Below are 27633 nucleotides of genomic sequence, written 5' to 3'. Positions count from 1 at the left end.
GGAAGCTGGTGGAAGGTTTGTGCTGGTAAAATGCGCAGGCCTGGATGGGAGGCAGTTTTTTATCTATTACATACTCTTGCTGCCTTATCAGCCTCTTTCCTAAATGTCTATCACTCTGACCCTGCAGTTCATAATACTGTCATACTGATATCACTGTTTTTTTTTTTTTTACCCACTAGCCTACTGCTTTTATCTAGTATCTTCTTCTGTCTTTGTTCTGCTTTTCTTAACTCTTTCTGAAAGGCCTGTAAGTTCTTAGAACATTTTACCTTTTAGCTTCTGGGCTCTGGAACCACCTTGAATATACCATAATTATACTGTGTCATATTTTATTTTTATTATCGAAGTACCCACTGGAGTTAACAATCCTGGATATTACTGAATAGGCTGCTATACATCTTTTGTTCTACTGTAGTGGCAGATCGTAGCAGGTCTTCAGAGAATACTCATTAAATGAAGAAATTAATTTGAAGATATTTGCATTCATATATGTAGATCATAATTCTCATGCATGTAATACCATTTTGAAAATAGGGAGAAGTGAATTTTCTGTAAGAAAATTGTATTTTTGGACAAAGATGGAGTGAACTGGATGAATAGTAAGATAATTCAGGAAACTGAGCTGCTGAACAACTTGATCTTAATGAATTATTTGTAACTTCCTCCTCTCTTTTAATATTTAATTACTTAAGATATAATTAAGCATACAGCAGTTAACAAAGAAATTAACAATTTTCTAAATCCTTATGTAATCCCTTAATTGTTCTATTGTCTAGTATAAAGATTATTATTATTTAAGTTATTCTGAATTTTCTTATTTCCTTTAAATTATAAATGACTGGCATCTCTAGGAGAGACATAATGTTTTTGTTTTTATCTGCGTAGGGAATTAATTAGGTCTGGTGGATCTTGGCTATAGCATTGCATTCACTGAATAACCATTTTAAGTAAAATGTTTACATAGGTGGTCAAGAACAATGATTTTTTATCAAGATTTTAAAATATCTTTTCAAAATTACATAGTGATGGTTCAGATACAGATGGGAACCTGAAGAAATATGCTAAACATGTGTTCATTTTCATTGATGGCAAGTCAAAGATTGTTAATAGTGCTTGACTTTGAAACACAAACCCTAGAGAACTAAATTAGACAAAGGAGCATCCAGGATGATTTTCTTATCTAGACACACGTCAAATCTAGTTATATTAAATTGTCTTTGGAAAACTCATAATTTCAATGGCAGTTCAATTAAAAAGACTTCTGTAAAGTCTATAAACATTCTGCCTCTCTGCTGTTTTTATAAACATCCTGTGTTTCTGCTATATTTTTCTATATGTACTGATAGGAGATTCTGTACCTTTGTCTGAGCACTTAAGTCTTTGAAATATTAACTCTATTGTTATATCAGAATAAATCAGTAGATTAGCATAATGATCTTGTCTCAGGTCAATTCATTGTGTGGTTGTCTAAATAAACATGTTTTAGAAATTAATCATTGTAGGGCTGGGAAGGTGGCTCAGTGGTAGAGTGCTTGCCTTGCATGCATGAGGCCCTGGGTTCGATCCCTCAGTACCACATAAGCAGGAAAAAAAAAAAGAAATTAATCATTGTAGAATTCTTCTGATTCAGATCTCAGTATAATCTTATCCAATTAGGATACTCTAATTTAAAAAAACTATTTGTTTGGGGGCTTGTGTCTGTTTCTAAGCCATTTATCTGCTGCTGTCTGGCAGACGACTCCAAATTTAGTGACTTGATTTAAAATGAGTTGTTATGTGAAGAATTTGCTCCGTGGGTTGGTTAGTTTGTTTTCTTGAAGTGACAGTGACTGCAGTGCTGGGTCAGCTGGAAGATCTGTTGCCTCACATTTGCAGCTGGAGGCTTCTGGGGTCATTTGTGCATACTTCTTGGGCTTCCTCACATCATGGTGTCCAGATGCAAACACACTTTAAGAAAGGTAGAGGAACTACTATAAATCTACTAAGCAATGTCCTTACTCTCTGGGTATTTAGACTACTACATAGTATCATTTTCCTATTTTCTGTTAACCACAGCAGGTCATATATAATTCCATATAGAAGGGGAGAGGAAGTAGATTTCACCATACAATGAAAATGACAAAATTAATTTTTGACATCTTAACCTCTACAAATAATATAGATTTAGTACTGTTAGAAACTTTACATAAAAGGTGAAGAAACCTGTGCTATCATTATGCTCAAATAAAACAAGACAAAACTATGCTAAAAGGAGAGGTTAAATCAGTACCAAAGGGTATCCTGTTGCTAAGTGGTTGGTTTATGCTTGAAGTTAGTTGTGGCTTCTAGGGCTTTTAGCCATAGTAATATTGTACCTTCAGTGGGGAAGGTACTGAAAAAATATTAGCAGGATCTCCAAAACTTATATGTGGCTATCATTCCACCCAAGATAACTTTGTTTTTTGTTTATTAAGGAAACCTTAGACTCTATAGAAATAGATCTATAAATATAGATCTATATCTATAAAATGGATGTTTGTGTTTAGAAAGTTTATGACTTTTATGGTTTCCAAAGAAGCTGTGTTGCCAACTTTTATGTTCAATTATTTGTTTCTCTTCTCCAAATTAATACCATGAATAAACCATATTCACGGTTGTATTGACGTAGGGAATTATTCCATTTGCAGTCAACTGACGAGAAAGTATTTGAATCATATTATTGAGCAGCCATCAGTGATAATTTTGTAGTCTTTCCAGATTCAGATAACTTTCAAATTATTGGGTGAGATGAATGGTAAATTTCTTACATCTGGTATTATCCTCTGCCAGTACATGTATCAACATATTTCCCCACCAACAAATAAAACAAACTTTTAAACAAAAATCATCATTATGGGCATACTTGTTCTACTACATTTAACAGTTTTCATATGGTTTCAATATTCCACTGTTTACTGTTCATAAACACGAAACAGAGTTTTTAGATTGCTTTTTTTTTTAAGTTTGCTGCTTTGTGGGTTTTCTTTGTGTTGTTTGGTTTGGTTTGTTTTGAGAACCAAAGTTATACATGCTCTTTTGTTGAATAAAAGAACGGAAGAAAAGAAATGTTAGAGTAGCCTATGATAATAAAAAAACAAAGGAAAACACAGACTTCAAATATACCTATGAAAGTTATGTTTTCATTGTAATTTAAACTTTTGAAATTAGTTTCTTAGCATCCTTATCTCTGGATTTTGCAGTTTAAGACTGAAATATTGAGAGGAATTTGTAAATTTAAAACATGATATAACATTACTGTACTTTGATATTACTGTAAATTTTGAAATAGATGCACAATTTTTGCCTGTACATACAGAGTTTTTAGGGTGGACAATACCTAGTCATTTAGTGGTGATTATCATTAGAAGGCTAACACTGAATTTATGTCCCACATCTCACTTTGGGTTAAGTAAAGTTTCATAGTAGAGTCATCACTACAACTAGTACCATGCTTCTTTCTACTACATCTAAATATTCCCTTAATTAACCTTGTTTTAGAAATAGAGATTCTACTTAACTAAATCTTCCTAGTACTCAGCCGTAGAACAAGTTCTGCTCATGGTAACTTTTATCAGCTCCAGAAGTCTGATACACACACACACACACACACACACACACACACACACACACACACACACACACACACGGCTCAAGTAGCAGAGGTCTAGCCATGTTCTGCTCATGGTAACTTTTATCAGCTCCAGAAGTCTGATACACACACACACACACACACACACACACACACACACACACACACACACACACACACACACACACACACACACACACACACACGGCTCAAGTAGCAGAGGTCTAGCCATGAGTGGAAAAGTATATATAGCTGATTTCGTATTCAAAATATTTATGTTTTTATAATCATCCAAAACATTTGTGTTGCCAAGAACTGGTGAACTACAAAAATAGCTATCTCGCCTGTTCTCATTGATTTGAAAAGACAAAATTTCTCCATGAGTCATTATCTTATACTGTCACAACAAATACGTGATTAATGGAAAAAAAATACATACATCTGATTAATGGAAGAAAAATGTGGTCTATGAATCCCATGATCATGTGTGGCTAGCTATATGTTATTTTCCTAGTGTTATACTGTAAACATCAAAGCTTGTCCTGTATATCCTTTGCCTTTTATTTTAAAAATATGGCATTATAATAAAGAACCCTTTTTTGGGGGAAGTTCCTGTGAGACTTCTATGTGGAAAGGACTAATAGTATGTTTTAGAAATTTGGAAATCAGATTGATATGTGGTGAACAAAGCAGAGATGACTTTTGGATTTGAAAGCCAAAGCCTCATTGTTTCTAGGGGGCCATTTAGAGGATGTGAGACATTGTACTGGATTTGAAAATCTGTTTGCTCTTCTATAGACATATTTCAGATTTAGTGGAAAAATTAATTTAATAGCTCTTTAGAGACAGTTACATTTCTTGTGGAAAATAGGGCAATTAAAAATGTAATAAAGAGAAAAAGCATTTACAGTACAACAGTTCTACCAGTCACATTTCTATTGTTAATGTCATTGTGTGTATATACTGTATCTTTTTCTATTTACAAATTATCTGTAATGTGAACTTAACCTTTTAATAGAAACAAAGGTTCTAAGAACTTAATTGTACTCAATGTATTATTTATTATCCTATTTTTGCCATTTATCTCCTATACTCCAGATGTTATGATATCATACTCATATCAAATTATACCTGAAATAATTGGGGATAGTTATTGTTTGGTAAATTTATACCTTTTTATTGTTATATTTGGGTCAGCCATATTTTAGCCTCAGAATAAGAGGCAGACAAATCCCATGCTTTTAGTTTTCTTTTGTCAGTATTGTACACCATGAGCATTAGACAGATGAGACATTTTTCCCCTGTGTGGTTCACTTGCCTTTCTACTTGCTCCATTACATGCAACAAATTTGAAGTGAGACAGAAGTATCCATGAGGAAAATTTCCAGAGCTAAGGTGAAGAAACTGTTAGGGAAGTGTTAATGTTGTGGGAAACTGTTAGTACAGCAAATGTGAGCCACTTACTTGAGTATTTGCAAACTTCACCTGCTTGTGACAAACAGAATTTCTTTGTCTTGCTATATCCTGTTTGCTCTAGCTTGAAGAAAGGAAAATAATGCTAGCGAATTAAAAGAAAAAATCATGGAGCTCTTAGAACTATCTTTTTCTTATTAGAGACAGATCCTGGATTTTTAATTAATGAAGCTTTTGATAAAAAAGCTGGAAATTTGGTGGATTTGTATGCACTCTTTCTATAAATAGTATTGTATGCCACTCCTATCCATTCATTAGCATTGTTTTGGAGTCAGGAATTCCTTTCATATTTATTTATTTATATTTAGTTAGTAAATCCTGTGGCTTGAACTCATTTAATAATGTGTTTGAATACAGTATATCTTGATCAGTGAACATTCTCATCCACTCCTTTTTTCCTCTCCCTTTCCCTCACTCTTCTTAATTTTATAGGAGATATATTGGGGTTTTGATTATATTTCTTTCCTCTTTTCCTCTTCATTCCTCTACCGTATTCCCCTTGACCCTTTCCAGTACCCACTTCTTATTTTAGATCTCCCTTGAATCTACTGTATTTCATTTAATACAATTGTGTACAAAACTGCATGCCACCCAGTGTATTTACTTAGGAGTTTATAAGATAAATCTAGTTTCCACATATAAGGGAATCATTCATTCTTTATCTGTCTGGATCTGACTCATTACACGTAATTTTTCTAAATCGATCTTTCGTTCCTTCTTTCTTCCTTTGTTTCTTTCCTTCTTCCTTTCTTTCTTTCCTTCCTTCTTCCTTCCTTCCTTCCTTCCTTCCTTCCTTCCTTCCTTCCTTCCTTCCTTCCTTCCTTCCTTCCTTCCTTCCTTCCTTCCTTCCTTCCTTCCTTCCTTTCTTTCTTTCATCCATCCATCTATTCAGGGGCATCTGAGCTGATTTTATACCTTAATTGTTGATTTTCTTGTTCTTCCCAGGTCAGATTTGCCAAGCAAATTTAAAGGTCAGGCTTTCTCATCTTACCCATGTCATGAAAGTACAGTTTAAATTTTTGGGGGAAAAAGAACCAAAGAAAATTGTTTGTTCTGTTTATTTCTGTATGAGTCCCATAGCAATTATGACTTTCTACTTAGCTTGAGGAGCTTTCATTGCAGTTTTTCAATGAATTAAAAAAAGACTTCTCTCTTTGTTTTTCTCTTTCTCTCAACTAATACAATAGTCTCTATTTTAAAGATTTATTCAAAAGGATGTTTGTGACAGGTTAGGTTTAATAAAAAGATACCCAATATTAAAGACAAAGAGTTTCCTTTATTGAAATAGGTACTTGTTAAGACTTTAAGGAGGATTAAAATATGAGTGATCATATCATACAGACTTCATAATAAATTTTCCCAATAAAGCCATTTGTTGCAATCATCAAAGGGATGCTGTTAATCCTGTCTGGCATGGCTACAAAGTTACACTATCTGGAGTTAAAAAGTGATTGGGGAAGCTTTATAGACTGTATCAGGATAAGATTTATAATAGTCCTCTTCTTCATGCACACTGCTTCCATAATCCTTGGAAATGTAGTCTTTAGATTATATTCCTTATGAATTTCTTGTGTTAAGTGGACACCAACAATCCAATCTTTCTATAATTTTATTTTTAAGTCATACTGGCTACAATTAAAGTGTACTGCCTCCCACATTGTATTATTATAATGTATCTTCATGTTTTCTGTGCTATGCTGTGTAGTAATATTTAAATTTTTTCATTTAGTTATTTTTGGTACCAAGTAATTTTGGTACCAAGTAATTGAACCCAGAGCCTCATGCATACTAAGTAAGCACTCTATCACTAAGCCATATTCCTAGCCCTGTGTGGTAATTTTATTAAGACTGCATCTTTCTTAGCCACTTGTTTACCTCCAATGTCCTTATAGTGTTGGGTATTGCTATTGCTACCTTAAACTATACAAACTTACTCAAAAATGTGACGTTTTATCAATCTCAAAATAACTATACTAACCCACTCTAGTTTACATGTTTTATTATAAGCTTTGCGAGGTAATTTTAAAGTAGTATGATATACAAGACTCAATCCAAGAACAAAAGTTACATGACAATTTGTTCTTTCTTTTTTATTTTTGTTTAGTTTAGTTTTTACTCCTCTCCTCCCTTGCTTTCTTAGATTCCACTAATATTCATATCTTTAATAGTTTACTGGACATTAACATCTGCTCTTTGATCAGCTAGTGTTTCAAAATAACTTATGGAGATATCATTTGCTATACATAAATTCACACAAATTAACAAAATGGTTCAACTGGTGATGGCTAGTGGATGATACATAGCAATAAGTAACTTCCCTTAGAAAGAACTTGTGTCATAAAATTCTTAGTAGATTACTTACAGTCATCTTTGTATGATTATTATATTTTTTGTCAAGAAATTTCTCAGTTTAATATCTCAGTGTTAGTGACAGGGACATACTCTTAATTAGTAATCACCAAAGAGATGAAGTGGAACAGTGGCTCAAGTGGTACGGTGCTAGCTATGAGCAAAAAAGCTCAGGGACAGTGAATATGCAGGCCCTGATTTTAAGCCCCAGGACAGGCACACACACACACACATAAAAAGGTCATTTACATGTATGTGAGCTATATGCACATGTCGAGATGTTTGTGTGCAAATATAAATAGAAAAGAACTATAATGTGATACAAATCTCTGAAGTGTTCCAGTATACTTAAAAGTGAGAATTTGATTTTCCATACTGAAGGAAAAATGAAACTGTGTACATATTTGAGAACTAACCAGTGTTTCATACATATGTAGTAGTGATTATAAATGATACATTGTTACTATTTCTGTTTTAAACTTGTGTGTCTGTAGCCAGTGGATCAAATACTCAAGATGTGACACAGGCTTTGTGTGTCAGACTTTAGATCTAATAAGTAGAAATGAAAAACATTTGGATCTGATTAAAGAACAAAGGAACCAAGAGGTAGAAAGCAACCATTTCAGAAAATAGAGAACAGTTGGTTCTCCCTAATTATAACCATACTGAATTTTTAAAATTATGTTTCAATTGAGAATTCTGTGGAAAATTAACCCCCTAGCCTAATTATAGAAATAATATATTACAGATTTGTTCAAGGTGATTTATGCTTTCCTTAGGCTCAAGTATAGAAATGTTATTTGCAGTTTTTAATGGGACAAGTCTTTTCTTTGATGTAAGAAAGCAGTTCAGTTTTCATTTGCTAATACCCATTATTTTATATCTGCCATATCTAAATGAGGAAATCTGGTCTATATGTGAGACTCATCTGATTCTAAGATTTGCACTTGGATAGATTGAGATGTGATGAAGTATGACTGGATGTTAGAAAACGATGATGCATTTTTGTATAATAATGAGACTCCCTGCTAAGAAGTGGCAAGGCATTACATGCATAAGATGGAAGTAGCTAGCAATTTCATTTTTACAGTGATTTTTATTGAGATGGTACCTCAATGCTTTCTTTCATTTCATTTATGTATTCCCTTTTTATAGTATCTTCATTTATTTTGTGTTCATTTTACCTAGGAAGTTACATGTTTTTTAATAAGTTTTTTCTTGTGAAAATACAGAGGGATTACAATTACCTGAGCAAGGTAATGAGTACATTTCTTATCAAGCATTGTTGCCTCCTACTTAGTTTTTCCCCTACCATCCCTTCCCTCCCATTTCCACAACTATACTCCCCTCACCACCCTCCTTGTACTCCCCCACTGCTTAAATTGTAAAGTTTTGTTTTTCGACATAGCATCTTGTACATTGCATTGTTGCAATGAGTCAACCTGTATCCCTATTTAAACAATTTGTTTTTTCCCTTCCCCTCCACAAATTATACCAACATCGAATACAGTGAAAACAGGGGTTATACCACGGGGGAGGAACATACAAAGAAACAAAAAAAATCACATGGTACCTTATAACTACATTAGAAACAATAGTAAGAAAGAAAAAAACCACTTGTGTCCTTATCTTAGGGTTCATTTCGCTTAACATCATCCTATCTGACCATTTCTGCTTGTCTCAGACATATACTAGTTATTGCAAATAAGGGAAACCATGGGACCTATGTTTCTTTGGGCCTGGCTTACTTCACTTAATATAATTTTTTCCAAGTCTTTCCATTTCCTAACAAATGGGACAATGTCATCTTTCTGATAGAGGCATAGAATTCCATTGTGTATATATACCACATTTTCTTGATCCATTCATCTACTGAGGGGCATCTGGGTTGGTTCCATATCTTAGCTATGGTAAATAATGATGCAGTAAACATAGTTGTGCTGGTAGCTTTAGTATAGTCATGTTTGTGATCATTTGGGTAAATGCCTAAAAGTGGGATTGCTGGCTCATAGGGGAGCTCTATGTGGAGTCTTTTGAGGAACCTCCATACTGCTTTCCACAGAGGTTGAACAAGTTTTCACTCCCACAAACAATGCAGTAAGATTCCCTTCTGTCCACATCCCCTCCAGCATCTGTTGTTATTAGAGTTCTTGATTTTAGCCATTCTAACTAGGGTGAGGTGGTATCTCAGTGTTGTTTTGATTTGCATTTCTTTTATGGCTAGGGAGATTGAGCATTTCTTCATGTGTCTATTGGTTTCTTTTGTTAAAGCTGGACACCAGTGGTTCATGTGTATAATTCTAGCCACTCAGAGACTGAGATATGGAGGATCATGGTTTGAAGCCAGCTCAGCCAGAAAAGTCCTTGAGGCTTTATCCCTAAAATAATGAGAACAAGGACTAGAAGCATGGCTCAAGTGGTGAAGTGCCAGCTGAGCAAACAAGCCAAGCAGGTGTGAAGCCAAGAGTTCAAAAAGCCCCCCTCCCACCCAAAAACTAAACAACAACAAGTAAGATCAGTGAAAAACAGAAACATTATTTAGTAATTTTTGTTTGGGTTGTTTGTTTATTATCTTAACATTAGGAATTTGAGACTGACCAAAATCAGGTTGTAGTGTTAAGAAATGGTAAGATGATGGTGTTACTTTACAGTATGAATCCTCTTTTAACTGTATTTGAATTCTTAGATATCTGGAAATGGAATGGAGCCAATACCTGTTACTGCCTTCTTTCTAAACAATCTTTTCCTACTACTGTGGCTTTTTTTCTTCTAAGACAAATTTCAGTATGATTTTAGACAGTCAAATCAATTTTGGATTCCCATTTCTTTTCAATAGCATCTCTTAATAAGAAGCACATATTAGAATTGTGCAGGGAACTTGCACATATGTGAAACTCATCCTTAGAAAATCTGACTATTAGGCAGCTAGGGCAGAGTATTGGTAGAAATGTCACTTTGCTGATTTCCAGGCCTCTCTGTATGTATTGCCTAAATCAGAGCTACTTCGCTGCCTCTATTTTTTTCTTCCTGCTGCCCACTGCTCAGGTCCAGTCTTGTCAAATAGATGTTACATGAATACTTAGTTTAATTTCCTGTCGGTATACTTCTATACAAAAGGATATTTATAACCTATCTATAGTTTACTTTGATCACGTTTACTCCAACTGTATTGTTCTTTCTAACTGTCCCCCTTTTATATTTGCTGCATGATACCATTGTCTTTTCCAGTCTCCCCCATTTGCTGTCCCTTCCCCAAAGTCTTCCTGTCAGGACCACATCGTATTAAGGACTAGATTCTACATATAAGTGAAAGTATGTGATGTTTCTTTGAGTTTAGCATATCTCAACATGAGAATCTTCATTTTCACCATTTTCCTCTAAATAATATAATTTTATTCTTTTTGTGGCTAATAATACTCCATTATCCATATACATACAAACATGTACGCATACACACACATAAACACTCACATATGCAGCACTATTTTGTATCCAGTCATTGTTAGTTTGTTTGACATCTAAGCTGTTTTCCTATCTTGGCTATTGTAGTAGTGCTACTGTAAACATGAGTGTAAATATCTCTTTTTTATATTGATTTACATTCCTTTAGGTACATGCCCAGGAGTAGTCTAGCAGGAACATATGGTAGTTCTACTTTTGTTTCTTCAGAAACTATATGGTAGTTCTGGTTTTTTTTTTTTTTTTTTTTTTTTTGTAATTTTATCTTTGGGAATTTCCAGTACTGATTTGCACAGTAGTTGTACTAATTGACATTCCCACTAACAGTGTTAAGTATGAATGGTTCTTCTCCACACATTCTTGCCAACATTCTGGTTGGTTTCCTTGATGAAAGCCATCCTTGACTGGGGTGAGAGTACATCTCACTGTTGTTCTAATTTGTATTTCATTTTTTGCTAACAATGTCATATGTTTCTTCAAATAATTATTAGCTACTTCTACTTTTTTAATGAACTGTCTCCCATTTGATTGTTCATGTATTCTTCTTTGGGTGCACTAAAATCAATTCAAAGGAGATAATAAGACCTGAAACATTACAACACTTTGGAAGTGTAGGAAAACATTGGAAGATACAGACACCAGGCAATAACTTTGGGTTTTTTTTTTTTTTGTACTTTTTTCAATGTAAAAATACTGAATAGAGGGGTTAGAGTTACATGAGCAAGTACTGAGTACATTTCCTATTGAGCATTTGTTGCCTCCTCCTTTGTTCAGAGTAGGGCTCTATTAGCTCAACAAATAACAGCAAGAATTGACAAATGGGATTGCAGCAAAAAACTCCTCATGAAAGAAAACGATTTTCAAAATCAAGAGAGGACCCACAAGATGAGACAAAAATCTGTTCAAGCCATTCTTCATATGCTATCGAGAATCTATCTGTGTACTACCCCCCTCCTCTCCCCGCCCCCCACCCCTTCTCCCCCCTTGTGAGGCTAGCACTCTGGGAGCTCTTTTGCTCAGTGCCAGTGCTCTATCACTTTAAGCCACAAGCCCACATCTGGTTTTTGAATGGTTAATTGGAGAGAAGAGTCTCACAGGGACTTTTCTGCCCCAGCTAGTATCAAACCAGGATCCTTAGATCTCAGTCTCCTGAATAATTACGATTACAGGCATGAACCATCAGTGTCTGGCTTGTCACCATCTTTATACTCCAGGTCTTTCATCTTTCAAGCATCTACTTTCTAGATTCTCCTCTAATGACAGATTTCTTCTACTAACTCAAGTAGAAATAAGTCACACTAGATTTTGTGTGTATCTTTTATATTGGACCACATTTTTTAATATATTTTTTATTGTAAAGACATTGTACAGAGGGGTTACAGTTACATGAGTAAGGTGATGAGTACATTATTACCCCTTTGTTTTTCCCTTACCATCTTTTTCCTCTCTATCTCCCCAACTCCTCCCTCTCCCCCGCAAAGTTGTAAAGCTCATTTTCAACATAGTGTCTTGCACACCTCATCGTTACAATGGGTCAACCTGTATCCTTATTTCAGCTTTTTTTTATTTCCCTTCCCTTCCCCAAATAGAAAAATGTATATACAAGATGTAGGGCACCAGTGCCCTACATCAAATATAGTGAAAACAGGTGTTATACGGGGGAAGAACATTCAAGAGAAACAAAACACCACATAGTACATTATAAGTACATTAAAAACAACAACAAAGATAAAATCTTTTGTGTCCCTATCTTGGCGTTCATTTCACTTAGCATTATCTTATATGACATTTGACCACATTTTAATGAAATACTTAGATCTTCCATTAAACTGAATTTTTTGAAATCATATATCTTATGCTCGTCATGCTCCTGTTAAATTAATATATGATAAATTACCATATGAAAGCCTATTAAGAATTTAAGTGCTTGATTAAGAATCATGATCAACCAACAAAACTTCAGTAGATATACAAACCTCTATTTGTCTTAATGTAATTTCTGTTGAAATCTATATGCATATAGAGATTTATTTTTCTATCTGCTTATTTTTCCTATATCCATAGACGAAATCTCACAAAACTGTCCCTCATCTTCAGTCACATGCTGGCAGAAATTAAAGCAATCTTTCCCAACGGTCAGTTCCAGGGAGACAACTTCCGCATTACTAAAGCAGATGCTGCTGAATTCTGGAGAAAGTTTTTTGGAGACAAGTAAGTAAAAATCATTGTTATAGTTTGGATTCATATCTCAAAGTCGACCACATTTTGCTTTTACTTGAACATGCTTTAGATTTTGCAGGGGTATTTTGAGAAAATATATTAACTATTTTTGAGAAGTATTTTGGTTGATATTTGGAGTATTTTCTTTGTTATTACACAGTAGGAGTCAGATTATATAGGTTTATGTATTTGGTGAAAATTAATTGAGTCGGTGGATGCATATAAAATGGTTTCAACACATAAGAAGCTCCTAATTTTTGTAACAGTACATACCTAATCACATATACAAAATAAATAGGAAGGGGCTACGGACTTTCAAAAACCATAATAAGACATTGCTAACATTGAGAGAGGGAAACGGCAGCTTTGAAATCACAGAAATCAAAGGCTGCTTCCTGCAGGAGGTGGTTCCTGGTTCCTTAAGCTTGGTGAAGATCTGAAATTGAAGTATGAGACCACCCTGGCCCAGGCATTCCTTTCATTACTACACAAAATACATTATGTGTGAACAAGACATGTAGATCATGTAATCACAGAGCTACATTATAAAACAGTGAGGGAGAGGTGTGTTCCAATAGCTATTTCCCAGTCAGACAAAAAATCTGTGTAGCAATCTAAGTGGTATAGCTTCAGTATATTATACATAAAACAAAACCTTCTGTAAGATGATCAAGAAATGAGCATGAGAACCTTTAATGAGGTAAGTAACACTTTCAGAAAGCCCTTGAGTGAAGGCAATACTTGTGTTAAAAAGGAAGAACAGTGGATTTTACATAGTTTTGATTTTAGTACTGTGCTAATTGTTTCTGTAACACTGTGTTATTACATAACCAATGAAATAAGATATGTTAAAATTTGGGATCTTTTTATGGATTCAGTGCTTTGACACGAATGGAAGTGTTGCCTTGGTTTCCCTTTTTTAAAATTAGTTAACAATTACTAGATCTCACATGATTAGTCAATACTTAGAGTAAGAAACATTTTAATAAAGAAAGTATTTTTTGTTTTGTTTCAGAAGACCTTTTTTTTTGGGAAGGGGGGTTTGGGGCTTGAACTCTGGGCCTGGGTGCTGTCCCTTAGCTCTTCAGCTCAAGGCTAGCACTCTCCCACTGCTCAAGGCTAGCACTCTCCCACTTGAGTAACAGTGCCAGTTCTGGTTTTCTGGTGGCTTATTGGAGATAAAGTCTCTTGGCCTTTCATGCCCGGGCTAGCTTTGAACCCCGATCCTCAGATCTCAGCCTCCAGAGTAGCTAAGATTACAGACATGAGCCATTGGCACCTGGCTGTTTTTGTTCTTTGAAAAGAATCTTTTCATGTAGTTCAGGCTGTCCTCACATAAGCTATGAAGCTTGGGGAGCCTTGAACTTAGAATTTTTTTCTTTCTCAAACTGCTAGAAATACAGGTGTAATTTGCCTTAAAAATATTAACAATTTGACTTAAAAATACTAACACCTACAGCTACTTAGGATACAAAGTCTAGAGGATCGCAGTTCAAGGCCAGCCAGAACAACAACAACAACAACAAAAATTTAGCAAGACTACATCTAAGCAATTGAGCCAAGTATGGTGGTTCCCATCTTTGTTCCCAGGTAAGCAGGGGGCTTTAGGTAGGAGACTGCTGTTCTAAGAATGGACCCAGGCAAAAATGTGACAACCAAACCCCCCAAATAACTAAAATTTGAAAAGCTGAGAATGTGGCTCATGTGGTAATGCACTAGTACAAAACCCCGAATTTAGACTCCAGTGCCACCAAAACTAAAGTCTGTTTTTCAGTGTGTTGTTGTTGTTGTTGTTGTTGTTAGTGGTGGTGGTTTTGGTTGTGGGGCTTGACTACAGGGACAGGACAATGTCTCTGAGCTTTTTTAACTCAAGTATAGAACTCTACCACTTTGAACCACAGGACCCTTTGTGGTTTTCTGGTGATTAATTGGAGTTAAGAGTCTCATGGACTTTCCTGCCCAGGCTGACTTTGAACCACGATCCTCAGATCTCAACCTCCTGAGTAGCTAGGATTACCTGTGTAAGCATGGCTTATTTTCCACTTCTGATAATGAAACATTCTGAATTACTTTTAAGCATTAAAAGAGAAAACACCAGTTTTGCAAGTAACATAGACATCCATTCATTCTAAAAATCTAAGTATTTATAATATTCTTATGTCCATTTGCAAATGAGGAATTAAAAGTATTCCTATTCCTGAATTATATAGATTGTACTAAGTAACATTAGTGAAAATAATGAGCTCTGGATTGAAAAGGAGAGGTTTTCAGTTTGTGTATTGGTACAAACTTAGTGCAAACACTTAATAATTTGGAAGATAAATTTTCTCTTAAAGTTTAAAGAAAATATATGGATGGATTCTTTATAGTAGTTAACTTCGTGCAAAGTGGAATTTCTTGGTGACTTAGAAAATTGTTTACTTGATATAAGGTCAGTAAGAAATGGAAACTTGTTCACATGTTTTTCTTTGAAGGGTTTACTTTGCTGATACCTCAAGCCACAGAGAATGATGCAGTTGAGACATCTTTATTTTTTTTAATTTATAACCACAGACATCAGCGGACTCAAATTTCTATCTTACTGCCATGTTTGTGAAATAACTACCACCTTTTAAATGGGGGGGACCCTTAAAATGCTGATTAAGTAGTCTCCTAGCTTCCTAAATCCTTTTTCTTTGTCTCTTGTTCTCAATGACCCCAGGAAGCTCTGAAATTTAACTCTTTGTTTTAGTTTTGAGAGCAATATTTCAACTTAACACATATTTATAGGAGTATTAGAGAAACTGTAAGCTTTTACCTCATAATTCCACATGTTTTATTGGCTTAATGAACAAGTGGGTGAATGGTGTAAACTTTCTTGGTTTGAATTCTTTTCTCTTTGTTTCCTTGACTACTGACTTGCACTTCCTTAACATGATTCTTGTCTTCAAACATTCCTGTCATCTAGCTTACTACACATTGATACCTTTCCAGATGTTTCAAAGACAGCACTGTTTTTCAAATGCCAACCATTAAGAGGTTAGTTTTTGATTTTAGAACAGATTTTTATTTTATCATGTAGACTTTTATCCTAAGGCCTGTTACTGGCTTACTTTCCAAAAGAACAGAATCAGTGGTAACAAAACATTACCATTGAATTAAGATTGGAAGCCAGCTGTTGTTCATAGGTCTATATAAGACTGAAAGAGACAGTTCCAGATTTAAACCTCATGAAAACAGGGAATAGCAGAACACAACACAACACTAACCATATGGCTAGTGCTTCATTTTGTAATTCTTAACCTTTTCATGTTGTGGCAGGACTAGATGAGCCCCTGAGTTCCTGGCCAAAAGGCTGTGCCTACTTAGAGGAGCACAAGCAATCAGCAGCACTAAATGTATCATGGCAAACTGACTGGAGAATTTTTCAATAGTTAATTTTTTATACAAAACACGCAAACATTTTGGGGGTCCTTTGTTCTGTGCTCAGGGCCTTCTGCTTGCTAGGCAGGCACTCTACTGCTTGAGTCCTACTTCTAATCCAGTATGTTAACTATTCAGTCACGCTTCTGTTCTCTTACTCGTTGCATGAGGAAATAGTAGAAATATGTAGAGAAAGAAAGAGGACAAGTCATACAAAACAACATTCAAAATATACAAAAGCTGAATCTTTATACTCTGGAACAGCAGTTTTTAATGCAGAATCTTTTCAGCAAGAGGGTTATAAAATGCGTTTTTAGCTGTTAAGGAAAGACAAGACAAGGTTGGGAGGGAAGGAGACATTAAATATGCCTAGACTGTGTGGCCCTTATTTTTCTGAACAAGACAGGTAGCTAGCAGTTGGAGACTTAGTCATATACTTCCAAACAAACCATAATTCAAAAAGAACCAATCCATTATAATTCTGGAATCTTCTTTGATGTGCTCTTTTTCTCACTTAGTTTGTTTTTTTTTTTCTAGTTCAAGCCCAGATTCTTCCCTGAATTATTGCAACAGCATTCTGATAGGTGTCCTTGTCTTAAATAAGAGGCTATCCAGGTGTTCTGAAAGTAGTACTGTTTTCCAGGAAGCAGAGTTAATCATTCCAGTCATTTACCATGAATATTAATTCTGGGAAAGTCTAAAACTCCATCCACCCAACAACCTTTAGGAGATAGGTTTGGTTAGTCTGTTATTTTTGTCTTTTTTCTAGCTTCATCTCTATTTACTTAGTTCATCTGCAAAGGAACAAAATATGCAACATTCTATTCATCTTTCCTCTCCTATACTTCTTTTTTTTTTCACATTATCTTTGTTGTCCATTATTCGTTGAGTGGTCTCTGTGCCAAACCTGGTCAGCATTGCTGCTGTGAAAACTTCCTATGAGTATCTGAAGTACATGTCTTTATTCCATGTTGATGGATACCTGAGCTCACATCCCTCCTACTGGATTGCAATGAACTGCTGACACATTTATATTTCATTTCCTGCTAGATTTGTGAGTTACTTTGAAAGCACAAACTCTCTTACTCCCCTGTGCTTTTCAGAGCCTGGCACATTTCCTGGAAGGAGTAGGCACTAATAATTACAGACTACCTGCATATTTGCATGGATAGATGAATTTGTACCAATTTACTGTAAACTAACTTGTCATCCTATAATTCTAATCCCTAGGTGTCTCTTCTTTTTCCTTCTTTATTTCTATGCTAGAATTTACCCCTTTCTTCAAGCCCAGTTAAAAAGTCTCTTTTTTCTGCATATTTCCTTAGTTGTATACAGCCTTAAATACAGTTTGCCGCCATGATCCTTGTATTTTTGTTATATTTTAAACATGTTTATATTATGGTATATGTGTTTAATGCATAGCTATTTTTCCTGATTGATGGTGAAGCTCTCCAATGACTTCTTTTATACCAGTTAGTGAAAATAAGACATTTTTAGAGATACTATATGTCAGATTTTGTATTCAACATTCCTACATATATTAGCTGCATTTTCAATATATTAAAAAAAATTAAGGGTTATTGAATGAGTCCTTTTGAGTATTTTATACATTGTAGACTCTCAGTAGTTGTTGATTGGAGATATATATATATATATATATATATATATATATATGCACACACACACACATACACACACACACACACACACACACACACACACACACACACACACACACACACACACACACACACACCTTTTTCCCCCTTTATGACTCTGAGTTCCTTCATTTATGCTGTGGGCATCAGTCACTTTGTCTTATTTGACTCTTCTCTGATACATCAATAATTGAAGTTTTCTGTGTCTTTATTCATATTATTTCTTAGAGTTCATTCCATTCACCACATTATACTTATTACTATCATCTGACCACCTGATTCTTAAATTATTTTTTCTGCTTTCATTGTTACAGTAAAATCATTCATCTGAATATAATATTTTCTGTTAATCTATGATTAACAGAATCAATTAATCTATTATTTATGAGCTTCACGCAGTCAGTTTATTTATTCATCTTTTGTGTTTTAGAAGTAGCTCAGAACAGTGTGTATTGCGTAGATTTTTCAGGAATTGTGTTCGTTAAATTCAACTGAATTTTGCAGTATAGAATGTGCATTATGAAATGGAAGGATGGAGGGCAGAGATCACTTACTTATTTGAAGGACAGCATGCTTAGGAGTTGGCATGTAAGCAAGAGCTGAAACATAGTGTCTAAAACTCCTGTGTTTCCAAATTTTAGATCTAGCACTCATACCTGTATGCCAAATAAAGAAACATGGCAAAGAGCAGAGAAAGAAGATTTATTAGACAGCACTTTAGCTCATCTTCCACCGAGTGAACAGACTTGAGGTGTATATATATATATATATATATATATATATATATATATATGTATAAATAGACAAAGAGCTTGGGGAAAGGGAGAGAGAAATATGCATAAACCGTTGCAGGCACAGGTTTGTTCAGGTGGTCATTATTCCAGTCCTTATGTTGGGAGGGGCTCTGTAGAAGTTGTTTTCTCTCCTTCACTTGAGGGTTGTAACCTAGTAAAACATAAACAAGTCATTGGTGCCTGGAAGTGACCTGTCCCATTCTGGATTCCAGGAGGCTATAAAGTGATTGCAGGAAAGAATGGCTCAGGGTAAATGACATAGATACAAGATGGAAGGAGGCTGAGATGCCTAGCTTTTATCTTGCTTTTAGTTAATTTGCAGGTCTAAATAAGTGCTTTTCAGCAAAAGCACTGTAAGTACATGTTACAGAGTCAGCATTCACTCCTGATTCTGTCTGCAGCACTCTCTAGTTTTATCACTTGGTATGACTTTTCCATACATCTTTTTCTTCATTTGTAGGTTTATCAATCTAAAAATACCAATTATTAGCATTGCTAAAGTCTACATAGAAATTACATAAAATTGCCTAGTAAAATAGCCAATATGTATTGTGAATTAATTATTTTGAACCTTTAATAGAATCTAAAATGACACATTCATTATTAATTCTACAATTAATGCAATTAATATTTGATCTTATATGTTAGTTCCATTCTCTCTAGCAATGTAAAGCACAAGCACGAGCCAAAAAAGAGCATTAAAAATACAACAATAGAAATGTTCTGATACTGCATGTGTCTCCACCCATATAAAAGTGGGAGAAGATAAGAAATGATCTTGCTTACCAGGGGTGAAAGACCATCTATAGACCTGTTCATGATTTTACATTTGATTTCCTGAAGAAGTGTTGTGGCCCTTCTGCATTTACTCTTTGCCTTTAATAAAGAGGAAAAATAATTTATTTCCTCTCAAGTGAATGAACTATGTTTTTACTCATATATTAACTGCATCAGTTTTATTAGCATATTAACTGGATCAGTGTTCTCACAATTAAGGAAACAGTAACCTAATTAGGCATGCAGTCAAAATTTAGGACTTTTGTAGTCAGAACTAGCGACAGGTTCTCTTGAAAAAAATAGAGAAAAAGAGAATTGACCACTTTCTAATTGCTAGTTCATATTTTCATTTAGCCAACTCACATTATTGTCCATTTAACAATCAAAATATCTTTATGTAAATAGGAAAATAAAATTACTGCAGGTTTATGTTGTTCAGTTCCTTGTAAGACGTTTCTAAATACCAAAAGAGGAAAAAGATGGCAAGTTGTATTTCTCTAATAATAAGCAGAGTGTATTCATTTTGGTGAGATGAGGTATACATGTATGATAGTTAACGTCAGCTCTTTGCTGATTTGAAAAGCACTGGAAATCCTACAGAGTAAGTTGGGTTACTGGTGTAAGAGCAGGAGGAGCACCTACCTCTGTGGGGAAGCAGGAGGAGCACGCACCTCTGTGGGAAGCTTGTATTTTGTGTAGGTTGTAGCATGTATTCATAAGGAGCTTTTCTATGGGGCATGTCTTTGGCAGGATTAAATTGCTCTGTTACAGGTCAATGCTTTGAAGAAACGCATTGATAAATGATGGATAACACTAAGCAACTGTCATTTACCCCAGGAAAGTCACTATAACTTAGGTTCTGGTTTTCATCTTTCAAACTTGATTTTATTTGAATCAACATGTTTAGAGGGTGGACACAAATTAATTAAATTCATAAGTAGTTCCACAACCCAGAATAATGGTACTAATGTACAATGATTAATGGCATTGGCAGGCAAAGGAAAATGCTTGCACCACTGTAGATCAGTTTTATGTGGCATCATATTATACTCAGAATATTTGTCAGTGAACATGGAATTCAAATGAGGTTGGTTTCTGATCCCCCACAGGGTCTCCCCTACCTTGAGAGCAAACATAATGGAACCTTCTGTCTCTGTCTCGGTCCAGTCTCTGTCTCTGTCTTACATACTATACTTTGAAGGCCCATTCAGTGTGCCATTGGAACTTTGTTACTCATATCTATAGCTACATATTTAAAATCAGTTTCTGGAAGCTGTAAGAAAATAATTGAGAATCCTTGATAGTTTTTGACTATAGAAGTGTTCATGCTTGCAGGTTCTACAGAGCTGTAATAGCAAAGGAATTACTGTTGTGTTTGTTTAAATGTAGAAATCTATTGTTCCTTAATAGGCATCCAATGATTCTCCTATTCTTCCATATGTCCAGTGTTCATGACTACTATGATAAATTATTTTCTCTGTACAGTTTCTAGGATTGCTTTGTTATTCCTTTGTAACAAGGATGTTATCAAACCTGTCAGTCATTTCTCTTATTCAAAGGACTTTTTGCTGGATCTAAATATTCACAGTAGCTGAATAGTTTCTGCTATAAGAGTTTTAGGATATTGTTGAAAGTTAGGTATTTATTTTGCCTCAACTTACTTTACACTTCTAGAGTCTTCACTCATTCCTTGTTAACTGGTTTGTGTTAAAAAAAAAACACGTCATTATTAACTTAAAAAATACGATTGAGCTCTTCTTGTTAACTGGAAGATCATCTTAAACATTACTTAAACTCTGATCTGGTAGGGCTTATAATTGTCATAATTTAATTCCTTAGTTGCATTTAATCTGACCATAGTAGATCAAAGGCATGTTGCTATTGTATCTCATGAGCACAGCAAATGTTACTTAACTTCAAGAGAAAATATAATGAAGACCAGTTGTGCTTTAGAAAGAAAAGAACAAATATCCATTGTTTTACAGACTCTTTCTGTGTTCTTTGTTCACTGGCTCCTAAGTGGAAAAATTAAAACTGAAATTCTTACATATTTTTATGATTGTGTATTTGCAGTTTTTCTTTTTAGCTTTTACCATCAATAAACCCTGTTTTCAAAATTAGAAAATAGAATAATTTATAAGGTAATTACATTGCTATGATAAATTTATTGATTTAAAAAAAATTTGAAGATGGGGATATGAGACAAATAGTTGTAAAAAGGAAAACTCTTACCAGAATGAAACTGTTGCAACAATCAGAAATAGTGTATAGAAGCCATTTTCTTTGTTTCTACAATCTTGAAAAAAACCTGTGACACTATATTCAGATTTCAGACTGTGGAAGTGAGATTGGTAGTGGCAGCTATATAAAAGTGGTATTTGCCTACACTCTAACAAAGTTTTAGGAGTTTGTTGACAAGGAAAGAAATGTACAACAAATGCTCAGTGTTTGTATCTTTATGCATGTTGAGAATTTTCCCTTCTGAGAATGATTAGATCTAATTATGAATATCCTTCAGGTCCTAGTTGTAATTTTAGCAAAGATGAGTAGTGTGTAAGGCAGCTGTTTGACCAGAGTGGTTTTGTTTTGCTGTAGCTTTCTATAGGCTGTTGGAAAATAATTGTCTGTACCTTACTGATGGAACAGTGAAGCAGTGAGAGCCTAGTGGAATCTGTTTTCATGTTCTTCAAGAAATAGAGTCATCATAAAAACAGATTACGTTTCAATAATAACTATATTCAAAATGTCAATAGAGTTCAGAATCCCAATTCTTTTGTTTTGTGCCCATAATAAAAAAGTAAAAAAATACCAAATATTTTATGAATGCCTTCCTGATAAAAGCTAGCTTTCTATTTTAAGCAACTAAATATTATATATTGATCAAGGTATATTTTTCTTAATAGGATTTAAAATAGAGCATGGCTTCATGTAGATAGAACAAGTTTTCTTTTTGCTTTAAAGTCAAGATGACATCGTGCATGTCTGTACTAGGATGGATTTTTTTTTTGGCGGGGGGGTCCAGTCGTGGGGCCTGAACTCTGAGCCTGGGCGCTGTCCCTCAGCTCTTCAGCTCAAGGCTAGCGCTCTACCACTTGAGCCACAGCGCCACTTCCAGCTTTTCTTTTGCTTATGTGGTGCTGAGGAATTGAACCCAGGGCCTCATGCATGCAAGGCAAGCACTCTACCACTGAACCACCTTCCCAGCCCTAAGAAGGATTTTTAAGAAACTCTCACCCCCACTTTAGCAACAACTTTGATAACCAACCCATAAATATATTGATATTCCTGGCTACATTATGGGTTGTGTGATCCATTGCCATATTTTTTCTTAATTTTAAGCTTGAATATTAATATATCTAAAATAGTATATGTAATATAGTATATAAAATGTTATATGTAATTAATATGCATGAGGAAAGGGCACAAATAATAAATGTGGGGCACAAATGTGCACAGTGAACACTCCAATGTAAGTGCTAAGTGAGGTTGCATTGTATCACTTGCAGCCCACATAGCCCAACCTGTTGCTTAATGGACTTATACATAATTAAAAATTGTACAAATTATACCCATCTAAAATGAACTTGGATTCTGTGACTTCTCATTTTGTTCATAGAATTCCACTCTGTTCGTGCTTTAGCAGTAATTTATTCATTCTTCTTGCTGTATTCCCTGACTATTCATGCTTTTTTTGATGGTGGATAGATTCTTTTATGGATTACCAGTAGTAAACCTTTCTTTTATACTTTTGAAGCATCATTTATGTATACCTGATTGTTTGCTGGGTAGATAGATGGATAAAGTTGCTGGCTCCTGGCTCATGAATTCTTTTTTATAGATCTCCCAACAGTTTTCTGAATTGCTTGTTGCAATTAACTCATATCTCAGCAGTGCCTAGTGGTTCCTGTTGTTTTATGTTCTCATCAACATAAAGTCATCTTTTTTGTTGTCGTCATTATAGTAGGATTTGAACACAAGGCTTTATATTTCATAGATAGATGCTTTGTTATCTGAGTTGCACCATTAGCTCTTTTTGCTTTATTTTTCAGATCCGGTATTGTGGTTTTTTTTTTTTAACCCAGAACCAGCCTCAGATTGCCATTATCCTATCCTCCCTTTACCCCCCCAGTAGGTGGAATTACAAACATGTGACACATTGTAGCCAACATACTTTTCTGTTGAGACTGAGTCTGACTTTTCTCATGGGCTGGCCTCAAATTGTGATTCTTATTTCTGCTTCATGTGTAAGCTAGGATTAAAATCATGGACCATACTTCTGTTGGTCTTACCGTGTGTGTGTGTGTGTGTGTGTGTGTGTGTGTGTGTGTGTGTGTGTGTGTGTGTGTGTGTGTGTGTGTGTGTGTGTGTGTGTGTGTGTCTAAGATTTGAACTCAGGGGCTCACATTTCCTATTCATGTACTGCTAAGCTATACCTCCAGCCCTTCTCTCTGCTGTATAAATAAGTTTTTTGTTGTGAAAATACTGTACAAAGGGGTTACAATCACATGAACAAGGTAATGAGTACATTTCTTAATAAGCATTGTTGTCTCCTCCTTTGTTTTTTACCTACCATTTCCCTTCCCTTCCATCTCCACAGCTACACTCCCTGCCACCCTCCACCTACGTTGTAAAGTTCATCAATATCCATCTTGTTGTACATCTCATTGCTGTACATCTCATTGTTGCAATGGGTCAATTTGTTTTTAAGATATTCGTTTACTCCCTGTCGAGGCATATGCCAGAACCTCCATCTTGGCTAATTTGGACTTCACAAAGGTATTTGCCATGACTGTAAGGACACACACCACCAGATCTGACTTCCTTTCATTGAGAAGAGTCTTATATAGACTTCTCTGCCAGAACTGGCTAGGAACACTGCTCTCCCATTCTTAATCTTCCACATAGCTAGGGATGGCAGGCATGTGCCACGATAGCCAGCTATATGTTGAGAATTTATCTGGAAAATTTTGCTGCCTAGAATGAGCTTCAAATCTGATCCTCCTAAGTAGATGGGTTGTAGGCTGGAGCCACAGGCACCTGATTCAGCCTATGCTAGTAATTTCATTCCTCTGGGATGGAGTAGAATTTCATCAAATTTTTAATTTACTTCCATGTATGTCTACATTGCACCTACCACCACGTATCCTAAAACATCATTTGTAAAAGCAGTATTGTTCATATATAATGATGCTCTATGTATATTGCATTCCCATATGTGGAAGTATTTGTTCCTCAGTTTTTAGTTTTGTTTCATTTTTCTGTCTGTTCATGTGTCCATGCCACAGTCTAAACTGATGTAAACCATAAAAGCTTTTCAGTATTGTTGTTACTGAAGATTCTCTTGTTTAATGTTGGCTCCTGACATTTCCCTGTGAAGTTTAGAATCACCTTATTTCTTCACTGTCTCCTGTGATTTTTCTTAAAGGTTGTATTAAATCAGTTGATCAATTTCAGGGTAATTGACATAACACTGAGATTGTGAATCTATTAAAGTATTCAATCTCTTTATGTCTTTTCATTGTTGACTCTGTGTATGTGTGTGTGTGTGTGTTGGCTTTGTTCATCTTTTGCTAGCTTCATTTGTATTTGGTATTCTTCTCTGGTAGCACTGTAAAAATAAAGTTTTATTTTCTACTTTTATGTGGCTGATATATGGAAGTATGATTATTGATATTCAGCAAATATGTACAATTTCATTCTGATTTCTCATAGTTTAATCAGTAAATTTTTATATTTTCTAGATATAAGACCATAGACAAATAGTGCTTTGCTTTTATTTGATTGTTACATAATATATTTCACAGATTTTACAATGGCTTGTATTACTATAATCTCTAAGAGCATACTAGAAAATAGAAAGATTTAAAACTGAACAAACCCAGAAAAAATGTTTTTCTTAAATTTTGTTTTTATTTTTATTATTGTACAGTTGATACATAAAGGGTTTACAGGAAAATGAATCAGGTAATGCATAGGATCATATAAAATAATAGTTTATAAAATGAACCCCACGAAGAGGAAAGGGGGTAATTTTTAGTTGGTCTTGTTGCTGTTTTATTTTTCTTTTCCTTTTGTTTTTTAGAAAAAAGTTATATGTATATATATGTATAATTGTAAAGATACTGTACAGAGGGGTTACAGTCACATGAGTAAGGTAATGAGTACATTTCCTATGGAGCATTGTTACCCTCTCCTTTGTTTTTCCCTTACCATTCCATCCTTCTCCATCTCCCCAACACCTCCCTCCCTTCCTCAAGTGGTAAAGTTCATTTTCAACATAATGTCTTGTATATCTCATTATTACAGTGGGTGAACATGTATCCTTATTTCAGCATTTGTTATTTCCCTTCCGCTCCCCAAATTAGAAAATGTATATACAACGTATATGGCACTGGAATCAAGTACAGTGAAAACGGGGGTTATACTGTGGGGGAAGAACATACAAAAGAAGAAAAAAAAATGAAATAGTACATTAGAAACAACAGCTAGAAAGATAAAACCTCTTGTGTCCCTATCTTGGAGTTTATTTTGCTTAGCATCATCTTATATGGTCATATTTACATAGCTTTTGACCTTTTCTGCTTGTCTAGTAAGATTATGCTAGGCATATACTAGCTATTACAAAAAAAGATTTGTTTTTAATATCAAAGTTTTTCCACAATAAAGTTTTCATCAATTTGTATCACCAATTCAAATTTTTGATTATCTTTTCAGACCTTATGCACAATTTTGAAAAAAAGATATAATAATCATAATCTATACGTTTGAAAATACTATTTTTAATCTAATAATCTGCCATACATACTTAACATGACTAATATTTTTCTGAGAAATTTTAATTGTTGTAAAATGTTTTTATGTTCTATCTTTACTCATCAACTTACTTGCTTTTGATTTTTTGCTATTATAAATGATATTACCTCAAGGAAACATGTGGGTTAGTTTTTGCATTGCTCTTTTTTTGGACACAAATGTTCTTGCACAACATTTCCTAGAACTGGACTTCCTGGGTCAAAATTAACTGAACATTTTTGGACTTGGTCACTAGTTTGCCTTCCTGAAGTGCTGTATAATTTTGCATTCTAACCCATGTTTCTAAACACTACATATGTTGGTGATATTCAAACATCTTTAAAATTTTTTTCTCAAGGTGATATACAGAGAGGTTACAGTTACATAAGTGAGGTAATAGGTACATTTCTTGCCAAATTTGTTATCCCCTCCTTCATTTATGTGAAATGTTTCTATTTCCCATGGTCCATGTTAAGCACTGACGTATTTTGAAAATGGCTTACCTGTTTTGACTTCCTACAATTCTCATTTCTTTTGCTTTTGTTTTAAAATTGCAGCATTTTCAAATTAATATACTACATATATCCACTTTTATCCAGGAAGATTAAATGACCTGTCAGTTGCTGACCCACTGACACATTATGTTTTCCTGAGTAATGAATCTTATTTTCTCTGAAGAGTACTCTGTTTTACACAGCTGTTGAAAACTAATTCATCTTGATTTTATGCTTTCATTCAATCATTCATTTTTGGTATAATAAGATCCATTGTCTAAATACAGAATTGCATTAAGCCTTATTTAACATAATCTTGTTTCTCATGGCAGTATATGAATAAAACTATCAGTTTTCAGAAACTCATTCAAAGATTTCTATGTTGGTGGTAAGTTTCAGTAATGGCAGCTCTTACAAGAACTTTAAAGATCCCATCATAATATTATTATAACAGGGGCCTGGCTATGCATTGGTCTTATATTCTGTTTCTTGTGGACTGACAGCTATACGTGGTTTCAGGTTTATTGTAAAGGCAATTCAACATACACTCATAATTATAAGTAGCAAAAAGAACCTGTCATTTCTTGAGGTGTCTTGAAACAAGTTCA

At 34.7% G+C, this 27633-nt stretch overlaps 1 protein-coding gene across 4 annotated transcripts in view; it reads left to right on the top strand.

The window, feature by feature from the left end:
- Cblb (Cbl proto-oncogene B) overlaps positions 1–27633 on the top strand; it is a 165322-nt gene that overhangs the window by 67047 nt on the left and 70642 nt on the right. For all 4 annotated transcript variants that reach the window (XM_042676809.1, XM_042676811.1, XM_042676808.1 and 1 more), the window contains exon 4: positions 12953–13099. In XM_042676809.1, the coding sequence (XP_042532743.1) occupies positions 12953–13099 (147 nt within the window). The remainder of the gene's footprint in view (positions 1–12952; positions 13100–27633) is intronic.

This window comes from Dipodomys spectabilis, unplaced genomic scaffold (genome assembly GCF_019054845.1).
Source record: "Dipodomys spectabilis isolate Male_0828 unplaced genomic scaffold, ASM1905484v1 ptg000032l, whole genome shotgun sequence".
NCBI lineage: Eukaryota > Metazoa > Chordata > Mammalia > Rodentia > Heteromyidae > Dipodomys > Dipodomys spectabilis.
Note: the sequence above shows the minus strand (reverse complement) of the source record. Positions and strands in the feature narration are given on the sequence as shown.